Raw genomic sequence first — 18,165 nt, forward strand, 5'->3', positions numbered from 1 at the left:
AGGCATCATCACTACTACAGTTTATACCATTCTTCTCTGAAACCATAAAACAGTTCATATCTTTAAAAAATATTGATGAGTATGATCTGGCTTGAAGTTTACAATGAATCTCTTTCTTAGGTGAGTATAGCATGACTTCACATTTTCTGGTGAAAACTTAAATTCACACCTAAACTTTTTTCACTTCCACATGTGGCCTTAGGCCTTTGGGGCAGTTAAATAATTCATATGCTCTTTCATTGTTTTCTTGGTTCATCCACCTAACATTTATTGAGTTCCTTCTCTGGGCCTGGCACCGTGATGAGGGCCAAGCACACAAGGGCAAGTGGTCCACAAAGTCTACCATCAGACGGCTCACTGTCTGTCCAGGAAAGACAGGCATTGTGAAAATGAGAACTCTAAGGCTGGATGATCCCTTAGGTCGTGCCCAAGAAAGACTGAATACATCCAGTTGCTTAATTTGTGAGTTAAAAAACATTTTAAAGCGATGTGAAAGCAATGTTTATAGACAAATTTATAGAAAATCTTGATACAGGTAAATAAAGTAAAATGAATTGTGATTTTGCGAGAGAATTACTGTTGTCATTGGCGTATGTATCCCTCTAGTTTTTTGAATCATTTTATACATACTCTTGGAACCTGTACCTTTCTATGTCATCACTTGTCTCTATAGCACGATTTTTAATGGTTGAATAATATTCAGGTCTATAGAATTTATCCATTCCTCATAGTTTATACTTTTGTGTTAATAACAGTCTAGCACACATCCTTGTGCACTGATCTCTTTGAACATATGTGAGTGTTTCCTTAGGATAAATTACTGAAATTATTTTTTGAGGTTTTTGATAGACATTGCCAAAATAATCAGCACCCCTCTCTACTTGTCCTCAATTTGAAAATAGGTCAAGTTAGCTCATGATCTTAATTTGCATTTTTTTGGTTACTACTGAAATTAAACGTTTTTCCCCACTGGTTTATTGTCATCCATATTTCATATCTTATACCTGTTTAATATTAAAAGAAAATAAGGAAAATAAAAGTCTGATTTTAAGTGTTTTTTTTTTTTAGATTATAACACATTTCTCTTTATAATAAAAGCAAACAGAAAATCAGTTAGGATACAGTGGAATAACAGGAAGAGTGAACTTGACCTAATTAACATGCATAAAATAATACACACAAAAGCTGAATAATACACATTCTTTTTAAGTACACCTGGAACATTTCAAAAATTTACCATATTATGGACCACAAAGTAAGGTTCTACAAATTTCAAGCAACTAAAATCATACAAAGTATATTCTAGGGTCACAGTGCAATTAATTTAGAAACCAGTATCAAATATTCTACTGGAATATCCCTGTTGATTTAGAAATTAAGAAAATATATGCTTAAGTAAATCAGGACTCAATGAAGAGAATATATTGAAGATTATAAAATAGTTTTATCTGAAGGATAATAAAATTACTAAGTATCAAAGTATGTAAGATACAGTTAGAGTCATGCTTAGAGAAAATTTAGAGCTTTAAAAAGCACATATTCAAAAAGAAGAAAAGCTAAAAGTCAATGAGTTATGCATCTATCTCAAAAAGTTAAAAAACAACAAAATAAAATCCAAAGAAAGTAGAGGGAAGGAAGAAATAAAGGTAGCATAAATTATATAGAAAATAAATAATAGAGAAGATCAATAAAATTCAGATATTGTTTCTTTTAGGATATTAGTAAAATTTTTAAAACCTCATATTGATGCTAATGAGAAAAAAAGAAAAAGGCATGAAAAAATCATTGTCAACAAGAAAAAGGGGACATGGACTAGATTACGTAGACCTGGAAAAGTTTACAATAGGGTAATATGGACAACTTTTTGCCAATTTGAAAATGCTGAAGTAATGGAAATTTCTATTTGAAAATAGGTCAAGTTAGCTCATGATCTTAATTTGCATTTTTTTGGTTACTACTGAAATTAAACTTTTTTCCCCACTGGTTTATTGTCATTCATATTTCATATCTTATACCTATTGAATATTAAAAGAAAATAAGGAAAATAAAAGTCTGATTTTAAGTTTTCACCAGAAAAAAATATCAAGCTACATTTGCTGTTTTCTTATTAATACTTTACATCAAGACTTCTTTTATGTTCTATTGATCATCTTCCTATTCTTGATCTAGTACCACTATCTTAATTACTAAAGTTTTGGATTACATTTGCATGCATGACAGTCTCCTCTTATTATTTTCCATGTTTGTCTGTATGTTCTTTCATAAGAGCTTTTGAATCACTCTGATAAATTTCTTAATCTTCTACTGAGACAGTTAAAATATTACTATATTTATGAATTAAATTGGGGAGAATTGACACTTTTGTAATAATTGGTTCTCTTGTCTGAGAACATGTTATTTTATGTTCTGCTGAAAAGCTTTGTAATCGTCTTCATGTAGGTACTTTTTTTTCTGCTAAGTTTATTCCTGGATATTTTTGTCTCTTTGTTCCTATTGTGAATGGAATTTTTTTTTTTTTCATTCTGTTTCCCCAATGTTGGTTGCTGGTATAAATACAGGTATTGGTTTTTTATATATTTTTTAACTGGCCAACTCATTGAATTTTTGTTTTTTTGTTTTAATAGTTTTTCTGTTGATTCTTTGGAGTATTCCAAGTAGAAAGTAAAAAATTGAAAGTAGTGGTATTTTGGCAGCTCTTCAATAATTATATCAATTTCATTTTCTTGGCTTACTGCTTTGGCTAGAAATTCTGAAATGTCTTAAATAATAGTGGCAATAGTAAGCATCCTTGTCTTATTCAAGATTTAGTGGGAATGCCTTTAGTGTCTTATATTAGATATGCTGGTCTGGGGTAGATGTTCTTAGAGATTAATTTCTCATGTAAAACAAATATTCTTTCTTTTAAACTTTAACCGAGAAGGGGTATAGTTTGCATGCAGTTCATTAACTTTTGGGAGATGAAAACATTGAGTGTCCCAGCTTGTGTTGCCTGATGAAAACACTCACAAGGTCATACCTCCTCTTTTCAACCTTGAATGCAGCCCTCTGTGGATTCAAGGTTCAGAAAAGCTGGATGACCTAAATGACCTAGTTTTTCCAACACTGAAGCAAATACCAAATTCTATAGTGGGTTGTCTTAACCAAAGCTTTTGATCTGGTCTAAGGATATGGGCTCTCAAAGATTTCTGTTCATGGTACAGTCATCTCTTTTGAAGCTGAATGTTTTATGCATGATTAAAGTTTTTACAAAGGATTTTTGAATCAGATGAAAATGAAATTTGATCCTATGTTAGAAGAATAGAGTTAGAGATGAAGTATAGGCGAGGCAGAAAGGAAAGGACACAGTTCAGCTGAGAAAAATTGAGAGCGAATATATATGTATAACTGAATCACTTTGCTGTACAGCAGAAATTAACACAACATTGTAAATCAACTATACTTCAATATAATTAAAAAAAGAAAAGGAGAGAGAGTGAACTGGGAATTTTCCTAAACTTGAAAAGCAAGTGTTATTCTCTGTCCTAAATGTAAATGTAAACTTTAAATGTGAAGATGAATATCCAATCTTCAAATTTCACCTCTCTGCTACAGAAGGGAGTAGTAGTCTTATCCCAAATGTTAAATATATATGAAGAATACTTCATGGTAGCATTTAATTAATCTAATTGTAATCCTTACATGAGAGTTACCATTGCCTATAGCAGTTTTGGCATATAAAATGTTGGAGTTTTTGTTTGTTTGTTTGACTCTGATGATGCCCTTAGGATTTGTTAGAATTAAGTGGTGATGTGCAGTCTACAGTTTGCTTTAGCCAGGTCAGCAGAGTCCTGAATGGCTTATTATTTCATATTGAAATATCAAAGTTATTAGTACCTATTCTCAATGGTATCATTGTTTTCTTTATAATAACTGCTAAAAGACATTAATCAAATATTCATGTGAATTTGAAATTTTTTGAATTGATTTTCAAATTTAAAAACATGAAGTTTATTTCAAAAGGCCCCATTGAATACATTTTTGAGTCTTACTCCAAGACAAATACCAATTTAAAATATACCTTAGTTCTTTAACCTTCTAAAGCGTGGGAAAGTGCTGAGTTAACAAATAACTAATGGTCACATCCCCATCTTCCCAGCATCTGTTACATGGACAGCTTTTTAAATTTTTAGGAAAGAAAAATGAGAATTTATCCCTAGGAGAGTAATAATTTCTCATAACGAGTCACAACATACACACACATACCCAGTATGTGGCCATTTTCAATTTGTCCCTTTTCTGTTTCTTTGTGCTTTCATTGGGGACTTTTAAAATTAAAAGCTTCCAGGGGCATTTACAGATAATTTTTTGTTTTGTTTTGTGGAATATTTCCAAAACTTGGCAGTTATTTCCTGTGATACTGCCAAACTTCTCGTAGGCAGATGCCGTAACTCAAAATGGTTTTTTAATCTGGTTGGTAATGTCCTCTGGGTTTTAGAGTATCTGTGTCCCTGGTTGGTAATGTCCTCTGGGTTTTAGAGTATCTACGTCCCCTGAAGCAGTCCAGCCTCCTTTTAGCACTCCATTAAACAAATGAATTTCAGCTTAGTGTTTTGTGCATGACCTTCCTGCTATAATACAAAGAAATAACAGTAATAAGACTAGCTTTACCATTTATATATCTCCTAAATATGATATTAACTACTATTCTTGGGCATTTTATTATAAAAAAGGTTATTTAGCAAAGCTTCCAAGTGGATGACTTTTATTTTTATGTCTTCATGTATGTCATATAGCTTAAGTAATTTCTGGTTTGAGACTCAAAGGGTACTACCAGATTTATATAGATTCTTAAATTCTCCTGAATTACTGACTGTCAAGACCTCAGAAAGAGAATGAGGCATAGCACAGGAATGCAGAGTCCTGTGAATTTAGGTACTGAATTCTTATTCAGAACACTTGCTTAAATATTATCCAACAACCAGCAACAAACCACATTTCCAAAAGAGGGGATGAGTATTGCTTCTGTGCTTTATTTCTTTTGTGTATAAATTCCAGGCCATACCACTAAGGAAATGCAGACAAGCCTATCTGAAGTGCCAAGGTCAGTCTCAGGAGGTAACTTAGAACAAGGACAGAAATATTCAGAGAAAATAATTTGGTCATGCTTTTGAGGTGGTTCCAACCCAAGGTGCACACGGTATGGACGCCTTTGCTTTTTTCTGCCCTCTGCTCGGACAGGCCGCCTTGACCGTTCAGGATAGCCACATTGAGATCCACAGGCTGGCTCTCCAGCAGCAGGAGGGCCCGTCCCCCGGCCCCTCTTTCCGAGGCAGCCCCTTTCAGGACCAGGAGAAGCACCGAGGCCTGGAGAAGCGGCGGGAGGAGCTGGCCAACCTCCACAAGCTGCAGCATCAGTTCCAGCAGGACCAGCAGCGCTGGCGCCGCAGGTGCGACCAGCAGCAGCGAGAGCAGGAGGCCAAGGCCAGCCGGCTGCAGGAGCGCGAGAGGGAGTGCCAGGTGCAGGAGGAGCTGCTGCTGAGGAGCCGGGGGGAGCTGGACCTGCAGCTCCAGGAGTACCAGCAGAGCCTGGAGCGGCTGCGGGAGGGCCAGCGCCTGGTGGAGAGGGAGAAGGAGAGGATGCGGGCCCAGAAGAGCCTGCTGCGTGGCTGGAAGCACAGCCGGCAGAGGAGCGTTCCCGCAGCGTTGCCTCGAGGAGGCGCGGAGGTACGGGTCTCCCTGTGCTGGCGGAAGCAGCGTGTGAGACGGCTGTGGTCGTGGTGGTTCTAGAGCCACTGAGCACACGTCTGTCTTTTTCGCTGCTTGTGTGAGAGCTCACAAGAGTTACTCGGTGTGTAGGTCACAAAAGCTGGGACCCTTTAGAGGCAATACATATGCACCTTGACTTGAAGTATGGACACCTGAAAGGTCTGGGTGCTGCTGGATCATGGGTTCATTGTACTCTGAGACCCCCTTACCCGAGGGAAGAAATACAGAATAGAGTTGTACCAGTGAGGCGAGCTTTACCCTGGAGGCACACTCACCGTGAGCAGGCTGTAGTTCAAGCTCCCCTGTATATGCTCCAGTCTTCAGAGCTCTGTATAGATTTACCTTTCAGCAGATCACTAAAGCTATTAATGTTCGTAGGTACTGAATTTAACAAGTACACTACTATTCCGTTATTCCAAGCTTATTCTCTTTTTGTAAATTTGACCTCATAAATTCAAAATCCATTTCACTAATGACAGTTAACATAAGTAGTATACTAATTAATCTTTGGGCAGGATAAAACCTTTCAAAAAGTTCCGTGTTTCATTTTGCACCCACTCTAACCATGCTTGACAATTCCATTTGTTCCAAGAGTTTACTTTTCTGTACTATGTGCACATAGATACTTTTAATTTTTTTTATATATTTTTTATATCTTTATTGGAATATAATTGCTTTACAAAGTTGTGTTCGTTTCTGTTGTACAATACAGTGAATCAGCTATAAGTATACATATATCCCCATATCCCCTCCCTCTTGAGCCTCCCTCCCATCCTCCCTATCCCACCCCTCTAGGTGGTCACAAAGCACCGAGCTGATCTCCCTGTGCTATGCAGCTGCTTCCCACTAGCTAGCTATTTTACATTTGGTAGTGTATATATGTCAGTGCTACTCTCTCACTTTGTCCCAGCTTACCCTTCCCCCTCCCCGTGTCCTCAAGTCCGTTCTCTACGTCTGTGTCTTTATTCCTGCCCTGCCGCTAGGTTCATCAGTACCATTTTTTTAGATTCCATATATGTGCGTTAACATACAGTATTTGTTTTTCTCTTTCTGACTTACTTCACTCTGTATGACAGGCTCTAGGTCCATCCACCTCACTACAAATAACTCAGTTTCGTTCCTTTTTATGGCTGAGTAATATTCCATTGTATATATGTGCCACATCTTCTTTATCCATTTATCTGTCGATGGACATTTAGGTTGCTTCCATGTCCTGGCTATTGTAAATACTGTACGTAAAGTTGTAAAAGTTGACAAGCTTCTAAGAATGATCTGTGTTATATCTGACTTTCCTTTCAAGTTGGCTAAATTATATTTATTGCAAATACTTTATGTATACATGAATGTCTTCAACTTTTATTTAGCAAAAGTGAAAATGCTATTCCCTTAAAGTAGAAATACTTTAACGGCAGTGAGCACACAGCTGCACTTGTCTTTTCATTTGATTTTCATTTCTTTTAAGATATGCTGTGCGTTGCCAATTGAAGTTTTTGGTACTAGCTCATTAAAAGGGGATGGGAGGAGGGAGTCAAGGGTAATATCCTTCTCGACCTCACTCATTAAAATCTTGTAAATATCCTTCTCCACCTCACTCATTAAAATCTTGTAAATATCCTTCTCTACCTCACTCATTAAAATCTTGATTGCTAAATTCTGTTAGGAATAAATACTTTATAAAACTGGTGCAAATTGCTGGAAGAATTATTGTGTTTTTTCTTTTTTCTTACACAGGTAATGGAACTTAATCAATCTGAGGGTTTATGTCATGAAAATTCATTCTTCATCAATGAAGCTTTAGTGCAACTGTCACTTAACACTTTGAACAAACCGACTCCAGCAGATATCCATCAGGATGCCACTTACCCCCCAAGTATATCTCATTCCGATTTGGTAAGGACTAGTGAAAATCAAGTAGACCTCAAGATGAACATTTCTCAGCCCTTGGACGTCAGCCATGAACTGTGGATAGCCGCTGGGTCCTGTCATCAGATACCCCCTCTCCACCAAAGCAGCAAGGATTCTTGTAAAAATGGTAATTAATACTTTAAACATCATCTGTATAGTTTCCACAAGGAGCTGTTTTTCTGAATGGTTGGCTCTTCTTCAGAGCGAATCGAAGTGGGCCCTAGAATGGGAATAAATTGGTGCTGATGAGCTGGAGTTTGTGGCATAAACTTTTCTTTGGGGGAGTCTGGGGGCCATCGCTTGTGAGTATTGAGACAACTAGACCATGGTTGGAGGGCTTAGAGGATGCCACTGAGATGTGAGAACCAGACAGGGTTTTTAGGTCTGTGGGTTAAATAATAACTTTCCTTGAAAAGTGAAGCAACTTGATATTTATTCCTCACTGTAGACCCAGCCACATCCTGATACACATACTTGTTGACTCTCAGAAATGAAAGATATGGACAGGGTTTGTGGTAGGGCTTTATTGTCTCTCGGGGCAATTTCCTGCAATGTTAGTAAAATCTTCTGTACTGCCGTTAAATACCCCAAATGAAACTGTTAACATCATTTGTCACTGTAAAAAAAAAAAAGGTGTTGTGTCTCCGTAAGTACCTCATAATGACACAATTTGCTAATCCCATTAAAGCATTTGCCAAATATCAATGAAAGGCAGCTCGAGTTACCAACTCCACATGAATCCAAATGATTTAAATCTATGTCTATTATAAATTGTTTTCTGTGGGATATGAGGTAGGGAATGAGAAGAACTCGAAACCTCTCTACCGAAAAACAGATGGCATGCAATAGAATAAACAAATGGCTGGCCACATGGGTGGGAAATAAATCACCGACAGCAAAATGTTTCAGAAACATGAAACAAGCAGTGGTACAGAGATCTTCAGAACTGGACAGAGATTGGTTTCCATGCTTCATAGTTATTCTTAGTTTGTCAGTAGGATAATTCGTCAGCGATGAAAAGGTTTGAATGTGTTCAGCTTCTCTGAATTAGAGAGTAATAATTCTGATACTGCCTGAAAGTAGATGTATTACTAATCCAAATTATGTTGATTCTTAGCGGTGGATAATTCTTTACATTATTCAGTCACTGCTGTAATAGTCTTATTTCTTGTCAGCATATAAGAAAGAATGAAATAGTTCTTTAAGTATCGTTTCAAGTATTCCTTAAAGAAAAAAGAAAAAAATGGAATAGTGAATTGGGGTTTAAAAAATGGGCAGAATGTAGCAAAGTGTAACCCCTTTAATGTATTATGTTGCAGCCCTAACACTACAGAGACCATATTGCAGAATACCTTCTCTTGATACATGTTGCTTTGCTGTGTTGGATTCATTAAGTTGCTATCTGCAGTGCTTTCTGTGTTGTCACTGTGATTTTGCATACTGGCTTTGGGGTAATTCAGAAACTCAGTTTGAGTTAAACCACATGACACTTTTGTTTGAAAGAAGTATTTCTGCTTTTTCTGTATCTCCTACCTTTTTCTGTTGACTTGTGCTTTAAAGTAGAAAGCTTTTAAACATTTGGCAGCCTGCATGCAGGAGACAGAACATGTACTAAGGAAATAAACAGTAATTATATACAAAACCAGTGTCTCCACATGTAAGGAATTAAATATAGCCCAGGGAAATGCTGAGAAAACGTGCTTCAGCTTCAGATGTTGTGTCCAGTGTAGGCCAGGACACGCAGGACATTGATAGAAGAGAGCGAAATCAACTCTGGCCTTCCTCTCTCAGGAGCGTCCTGGTGTGTGCAGGAGGGATTAGATCAGAAATGCAGTGTGGGCTGTCCAGCGCTGGAGTTTTGCAACTGGTCAGAAAACCTTATTTACGTGTGTTTACTTAAGCGTGGTAAGCAGTTTCTGGAGGAGAGAGAAGTCAGAGATTAGGAGGAGGTGGTAGGGAAGTGGAATGAAAATTGGGTATATATTCTTAAGAGGGTTGTCAGGGCCAGATAAAATTGTTCAAGCCACTCCAGAGCTTTCACGGTTCTTAGAATTGAAAGTAGCTCAAAATAAGCCACGGATGGTGGTCGTCACTAGACTCTGCCTGTGCTCTCCACGTAGGCCGGGGGGTGGGGGTGGGAGGGCGGGAGGGGGGAACAGGAGGAGGCCAGAAGAAACCAGTCCAGGCTATGCTGGTGCAGAGGGGGACAGTCCATGTGCTAGAACCATTGGTGTTGCCATGTCAACGTCCCCTGCTTTCACATTTGCTCCTGTATCTTTGTGTGAGTGGTCATCAGTGACAGCTACCCTGGCTAACAACATTTGCCTCTCCTGTTCTTGGCCTGTGTTTTTGTTAAATGTGTGTTTAACCGTGGTTTGGTTTCATCAGTAGGCCCTAAGGTCAGCTGTTTTCAGGCAGCTCCTTAAAGAATGCTTCGCTCTTTTGTCTGGTCTTGTACTGGGTGCCTAAGAGCAGCTCAGATAAGTGGAAATGTGAAGTTTGGGAACAGTAAGCCTGGTGGAAAAAATTGTATGTAAATAAAATTGTCTAACGTGTTCAGCTGTCGCCTGGATTGGAATTTTCATTTAGTTTGTTCAAGCCAGCTTCGCCAGACATTTTACTGTGCTCTTTGTGTTCCAGTTGGTTTTTCAATATCTCCATCACCACTGCCGCCACTGACAGTTATATGACACTTGCCAAATTTCAAGCACTGTGCTAAGGTTTTGACATGGAGAAATTCATTTAGTACTCACAACCATCCACTGAGATGGTTCTGTTATTATCTCCATTTGAGGGGGGAAACTGAGGCACAGAGAGGTTCAGTGACTTGTCCAAGGCCACAGAGCTAGTAAATAGCAGAGCCAGAGAGGAACTGGGAAGACTGGTTCTGGAGCCCATGCTCTGAACCATTACACTGCATGTCGTTAATTTCTAGAATGCTGTTTTGAATTGTCCTTTTAAAAGAAGTTGGAGTAGAACTAGAATAAATCCTATTGTAATATCTGGCAGGATGTTCATGATGAAGGCCCAGTTCTTTGTTGTTGTCTTCGTCCCTTCCTTCTTTTTTTAATATTACCATTTGGAAAATATTTCTCAATCATTTGGGCTGTGGTGGCCAGTGCTGGCATGAGTTCTGAGGATCTTCAGATATAAATACCCTTTAGCTTCACTTTTGTCCCATAAGACACATCTTGTTAAGGATCATTTGTTTCTCTAGTGTTGCCTAACAATATCCCTGTGTTACTTGTAAATATTTTTTAAGGTAATACTTTATAAAGAACTTTACTTTCCAGTTTTGGAAGTTGTCTCATGAACAAAATTCTTGATGTTTGAACATTAGATCCAAATTGGTATTTGATTTTATTTATAGTGGAAGAGATGGTTGGTTTAGGAACTTAATCTGTACTCCTCTGAGGGACACTAGCCAAGGCTACAGAAAATTTGAATTTCTTTAAACAATATAGTCCCTGTAGGACAATTGCTATGTAATTGGCCTGATGAAATGCTCAGCTGTTATCAGTCTTCTTAAAGGCAAAACCAACAAAAAACATTCTTTCTGTGCCTTTTTTTTCTCTCCTAGCTTTAGAATTCTAGGGCTATTTACTCAGTGTCTCTCTTAGTTTATATTTGCCTTTTTTTCATTAATCAACAGAGAAGATACTTTCTGGTATGATAATTAATCTGAAATCTTCTTAGTCTCCCTTTTCAGTTATATTTTTATCTGTACCTCAATATTTGCAGGTTATCTAAAAAGTTCCTTTTCAATGTAGTTAAAGCATCATAGTTTTGCTATAATGCATATGATAAAATTTAAATTGAGAACCAAATTTCATGCCTTAGTCACGTAGTAGTTGACATTGGAAAAAGAATAACTTTATCAAGTTTGGATTCCAGAAGAGTGTTTCGCTTTTCTGCTTGTTAGAATTTGGTGCCCGTCAAAATATTTTCAAATTCAAAGCATTGTATTCAGAATACTTCATCTAGGCAATGTTGTTATATTTTTTTAAGTACAGACAGCTGCGTTAAACTTTCAATGACATGTTTTTTACATATGGAAATAGAATAGAAATTTTCCAAATAAAAGGCTATGCTGTAGTTAGTATTTAAGTAATAGTCTTTAAGAAGTGAGTATGTGATAATTTCTAATGTTTTAAAAATATTCTATAATTCAGAAATGGGTACCTTATTTGTGTAATCTGTGTGGAAAGAAGCTTTGCTAAAGACCTACAGGCAATTTCCCATAAAACTGAAGCTGGCGTTAGATAATATAAACTTCAGTGACAAAGAAGTATTTGAAAATGTGGATGTATAAGTTTGCTAGAGCTGCCATAATAAAGTTCTGGAGGCTGGAAGTCAAAGATCAAGGTGTTGGCAGGGTTGCTTTTTCTGAGGCCTCTCTTGGCTTATAGAGGGTTGTCTTCTCCCTGTCTTCACATGGTCTTCCCTCTGTGCAAATCTGTGTCCTAATTTCATCTTCTTAAAGGACATCAGCCATATTGGATTAGGACCCACCTTAATGACCTCACTTAATTACTTCTTTGAAGGCTCTATCTTCAAATATATTTTGAGGTAATGGGGGTTAGGACTTTAATATATGAATTTGGGGGGGGGCACAATTCAGCCTTTAACACAGGATAAAATTATTATTTTCTCTTTGCTATTTTTAGGTGCCATGAAAGCTTTAATTTTTTAAAAAATGTATCAAACTTGAACTATAATTTAAAAATCTGAGCTTTTTTTTTTTAACTTGGTTAGGGAAGTTAACTAAACTTTGTTTACAAAAATGCATAACAGTAAAATTGTGATAAATATCTATATTCTTTATATTTGTAGATATAGGTATCTGTTATCAAGCCTGTGTCAATACAAAAATTAGGGCAGAAAAATGTCTATATATTCATTAGGACATTTTTCCAAACCTAGACCTTAATTAAAGAGCTTTGGGAATTTTGAACTCTCTATGATTGGGAGGGAATATTAGATGCCTTTATTTTGGATTGCTTAAATAAAACCAAAGCTGAAGGGTTGAAAATATTCATATGACATCAAATTATTATGCAGATATACCTATGGAAGTTTGTAGAAGTCAAAATTGGGAAATCATTGATCAGCTCTTTATCTTTTCTTCTAGAATCTTGGCTATCACTTTGGTTAACATTTTAAAGGAAATCATAATACTGCTTGCTCTCGGTCATCTGCGTCATGACAAGAGCATAAATAATTGGGCTCAAAGACTTAATTTTAATTTTTCTCACTGACAAGCATAGATGATTTTGCAGATTTTGTACCAGGAAAGGGAAACATGCCATTTGCTTGTAGAGCCTGGTGAGCCAGGGGTGCTGACTGCCAACTTCCTGACTGCATAGTTCTCTGGGGGCAGGTTTGCTGTGTGAGCCAGCTGGGCCAGGGCCATCCCGCCTTAGTGAATAGAGCCCAGTACACAGCAGGAGAGCAAAACCAGCAGGTGGGTGGATTCAGAGGCAACCAGCCAGCCGTGTGGCTGGCTGTTCATCCCCGCCAAGCTTCCAATTTGGTTTGAACGAGCTGCTAAAGTGGGAACCTACTCAGTATGAAGGATTCCAGGGGGTTAGGCCTGACCTTGGGTCATCCTTAGCTTAAATCCTGAAAAAAAAAAAGCCCACCCTACATACAAGTACATATATACATACATATACATATACACGTATGTGGTCTATCGGTTACATATTTGACCTCTCCAGTACAGTGCGGCTTTACTCTCAAAGTGATTAAGGGCTGGGTTTGCAAGGAAAGTTTGTAACCATTTAGGTACCAAACATACCTGAAGGATAAGGCATGCTCCTATCAGTCTCAGTGACTCCTGGGACAATGATCCAAAGTGGGCAAAGAAAACATCACGCCTTCCACAAATCAGAATCTGGGGACCGTCTCCTCTCTCACCCCCGTGTCCATCCAACCGTGAAAATTCAATTTTTAGGACTTGCCTAAAATGTGGGGTGTTCAGCTAAGGACTGATGTTTTATGTTTGCCTAAGAAAAATATGACCATCGGGTTCAGAGGGTGTGGCAGACTTTTCCTTAAAGGACCACACAGTGAATACTTGAGTCTTTTCAGGCCGTCGGTCTTTGTCGCATATAGTCAACTCTGCCGTTATAGCTCTAAATCAGCCGTAGACAGTACATTAAGAAACTAACACACCACTGTAAAGCAACTATACTCCAATCAAGATGTTAAAAAAAAAAAGAATGAGATTAGCTGTGTTCCAGTAAAACTTTATTTGTAAAAATAGATGGTCTGACTTGTATTTTCTTTTCCACTTAAATTGAGGAGTTTATATTCCTCTTGGCTTGGAAATTCCATCCCAATTAATTCACGTTTGGGTGAGTTAATGTAATATTCTATGGCACTTAATGCCATTCAAAAACACATTCGAATTCATGGTCTCATTTGCCCTTCACGACATCCTGTGAGATGGTGGTTGCTGTCTCTGTTTTTCAAAGAAGACAACTTTTCTTTTTCACGTTTTATTCATTCAGCCTCTGCGAAAAGATGAATTTAGAAAAAATGGAGTTGAGTGTACTGGATGGAGTTAAGGCCGGTGTATTAAAACCCAGAGAGACTTTTCCCCCCAACTCCAGCTCCCCAAATCCTGTGATGGTGTTACGGAGGCCCACCCTCTTAACTGTGTGGCTCATGAGAAGTGAGATGCCATGGGTGGGATTGGCTGCTAGAACCGTGGTTACTGTAGCTGGCTGTGTACCATGGTTTCTGGGAGAAGGCAATAGAAATATGAATTCCTCTGTGCAGAGATTCTGATTTGGTAGGACTTGGCTGGGCCTGCACATCTGTGTATCTGACATTTTCTTTAAGTGATTCTGAAGCAGCCGTCCTGCTATCTTCCCCTGCACTGCCAGCCTGGAGTGCTGGGCTTGATGTTAGAGAACCTCAGTTCAAATGCTAACTCAGGCTCCTACGGCTGCTGCGTGATTCCTAAGCCTTACTTCCTCATCTGTACAAAAGAGAGGGAAGTGTTAGCAGAACTTAAAAAAAAAAAATTGCCAAGCATGTTCTGGGATCCGGTGAACTTCAGCTTCATCCCTGCCTGGTGGAAAGAATTCATTGTAATTGTGATTCAGAGGTGGCCTGCTGATAGAAATGAAAGTGTCTCCTAAATGTCAGTAGGAAGCCAATAGTTTCAAAGGTGATTTTTTAAAAAATATGTAAATTGGGGAATTTTTTTACTCAGAATGGAAATATATTAGAATATAAAGGGTTAACTACTTTTCCATATTGGTCTAAGAGGAAGTGTTTGTTAGTATATCACCAGAACTGTCTTAGGGAAAAAGTCACAGCATTTTGCTTCCCTTTGTTCCTCTCTGAAGAGGAAGAAGTTACATCAGTCAACCATGTTTTCAGAACCAAATGTAAGAGATATTTTGGCAACAAGACTGAACATCTCAACTTGGGATGTAGAACTTCCATATCTACAGAACATCCAACCCTCATGGGTTGCATTACATAAATGGTCGCATTATATCAATATATCCCCAGGAAAACTTCTAATAATACTTGAGTTCCCCGAATAGGCTTTCCTACCAGAAAGAAAATGTTGAGAACACCCAACAGGAATATTTGGGTTTAAACCATTTCTCACTTTAAATTTAAAAATTGTGTTCTGGTTTATGACCTTAATCTCTTTTTGAGTTCAGTTATCCTGAATTGATTTGTCCTTGTTAGTCCTGGATAGACTGATAAAAATCAAGGCTCAGAATCACCAGGAAGCACCCCTTGTTAGCACTTCTCATAATTTGAATTAATGACGTGTAATAATTTATGTAAGGTCTGCCTGTCCCACTGTAGAATAAGCTTCAAGAGAGTGGGGCGCTCCAGGTATCTCCTTTGTTCATTGCTCTATCACCATTAACAAAGCACAGTGCACAGTGTTTGGCATCTAATGAACATTTGATAAAAATTTGCGACATGAATGAAGGAGTCAAGGTCCACACTCTTTAGCAGAAATGAAAGCAACTCTGAGCTTGAGTCACACAGCTTGACTTGACTGAGGCATTGAAACAGGTTGAGGAAAGCCAGCAGACGTGTGGGGTGTGGTGGGGGTTAATACATGTGGACTAGGCAAGTGCTTCAGGCTAGCTACCTGGATTGAGTGAGTATGAAAACTTTTGTAAGATGGGTGTATGTGAGGTGGCATTCCTGAAATGTCAGGGTAACTATAAAATTGCTTGCCATGAATACCTTTCTGGATTCTAGGTAGCAGACTTTAACAATTGCCAACTTTTCTTCCTCATTAATGTTGAAATAAATTTGTCTTCAGATGTATAGTCTCATTTATCAGTTTGATACAGGTACTCTTTGTTCAACTCTAGAGAGCATCTTCTTATGTGAGTTATTTTTCCCTTTAGAATATTGTACGTATAGCCCCACATGGCCATGTGTAGCAAATGGAAGCTCAAACAGTTAAAACCTATTCTCCATAAAATGCCTTAATTTATTCTAAACAAGTAGAAATGAATTCATTGCTGTCATTTTAGGAAGATGGCACATAAACAATTTAGCATTTAATTGTTATATGAACAACAATTAGTCAGCCTATCTGTTCACTGGGGTATTTCTTTTTTAACCATAAAGTCGCTTGAACACCAGTAAATTAAACATGGGCAGCTAGCTCAACATCAGTGAAACACTTTCTTAAACCCTTTTTCTTCCGCTAAATCCTATTTAACAGTCCAATGTATCTCCCCAGGCAAAACAATTAGTATTTGTTTACACTCTTAGAATGTGAACCAGTTTCCCTGGCACCACCTTCTACTTGTCAGCCTTCAAGTATTGCCTGAAAGATCATATATTTATCATAGCAATCTTAAAATTAAATGTGGTGGCATCTTAAGAAATATATCCCTTTGCTCTACCCGAGACAGACTGACTGAAAGGCACCTATGTGTCCTCAGCTGGTCAGTTCCCAGAAACAGCTGGCTGAGGGGGCGATGTCTTGTCCTGTTTTTCTGCTCAGACTTCGAGCCAGATAATAAATAAGCCGGGGCCTGGGTTTTGATCTGTGGAGATGCTAATTTGCCATGATAAATCACTGTGGAGTTTGCTTGGAGAAGGGGCCAGGGTATCCATTCTCTTTCTAGGTAAGATATTAATTCAATTTAATTTCAGATGTTAATGCTTGGTTTGAAGGTTTACCTAAGGAAAAATGTGGTCTTACAGAGGTTCCCAGTTCTGCAGGATAGGACGCTGAGCCTTTTGCTGAACAATTTTCACAGTACGACTGTGCAGAATTTAATTATTTTCATGGCGACTCTTTTCCATAGCTCTCTTTGTGCAAATTTCATTACACTACAGGTTTTTCTTCCTAAAACATAACATGCTGGGTGTTTGGATTAAATATAGAATATTTGGATCATCCGCCAAAAATACAGGAGACTCTACTTCTCAGGTGAATTGAGGTCACTTTGTAAGGACTGATGCTGCCGTAAAGCTTTGGAAGAAGCATTTACAAGCAAAACATTGACAGAGTTTTAATTTTATTTAACGACCTGCTTCCTACCAGCGATCTTGGAACCCTGTGCAGTGATTTGCAATCAACTAATCACACAGAATGTTATAACATTGCAATAAGGACCTTGCGTTCTAAGAGTCTCATAAATCCACCAGCAACAAAAAACAGGAATTGCGTGCTCAGAGCCCTCTCCGTGCAAAACCCCAAATCAGGAGGTGATTTCAATGCTCCGTTTTCTAACATGTCCTCAGAAGCCTCAGTACTTTCTTGTAGATTCTGAATTTTGAAGTTCCTATTTCTCAAAGATGGTTTGGGCTGTCAGTATAGGAGTCTGTAAGTGTTCAATTTAGACACCAGTCTTTTAGATGGGAGGGATTCTTGATTCTTCTGGATGGCTGAAAGAAGACTATGGCTTTGGTTATTTCCCGTGAATTCAGGGCAATCATGCTCAATTGCAGTAGGCCATATTTTGGGGAGTCTTTTAGGAATGAATCAGAAAGGAAACATGTTTCCATCCTGGGAATCCACTGACATTTGCTAGAGGCAGATGGCAGAAGATGGGATGGTGAGATATTAGGAGTCAAGGAGAAAGAGACTTCACATACTTGGCTTTGCCAAAAGCTTCTAGAATCTGTGTTTAGGATCTTAGGCTTGTATTCTTGTCATTTCAGACGCACCCTTGCAGTTAACTGTTTAGCTATGCTGGATTTTTTTTTCTTATTATTTTAGTGTAGTAAATATGGAGCTATTAAATATTCTTAAAATTACATAAGCCTGAACTCTTGGATAAATGTAGGTTGTGCTTTCTTGACTTGTTTCCATATGGCTCTGTTTTGGGGATGTTATTATATAACAAGAATATGGAATGTATAATTCTTAATATACATTCCATCTGATTAAAATGGAACCTTTTAAGAAACTAAAGGCTTTTAAAGCTGCGTTACTTCCAATGAGTAGATTAAACTTCTGACTCTTGATGAATTTATTACTACCAAAAATAGTTAACCTATTTT

At 38.0% G+C, this 18,165-nt stretch overlaps 1 protein-coding gene across 8 annotated transcripts in view; it reads left to right on the plus strand.

The window, feature by feature from the left end:
* The window catches only part of ARHGEF28 (Rho guanine nucleotide exchange factor 28), a 307,464-nt gene that overhangs the window by 270,321 nt on the left and 18,978 nt on the right, over nucleotides 1–18,165 (plus strand). For 7 of the 8 annotated variants that reach the window (XM_057540598.1, XM_057540597.1, XM_057540601.1 and 4 more), the window contains 2 exons: nucleotides 5,218–5,703; nucleotides 7,477–7,777. In XM_057540598.1, the coding sequence (XP_057396581.1) occupies nucleotides 5,218–5,703; nucleotides 7,477–7,777 (787 nt within the window). The remainder of the gene's footprint in view (nucleotides 1–5,217; nucleotides 5,704–7,476; nucleotides 7,778–18,165) is intronic. The other variant, XM_057540604.1, reaches the window with a different exon arrangement.

This window comes from Balaenoptera acutorostrata, chromosome 2 (genome assembly GCF_949987535.1).
Source record: "Balaenoptera acutorostrata chromosome 2, mBalAcu1.1, whole genome shotgun sequence".
Classification (NCBI taxonomy): domain Eukaryota; kingdom Metazoa; phylum Chordata; class Mammalia; order Artiodactyla; family Balaenopteridae; genus Balaenoptera; species Balaenoptera acutorostrata.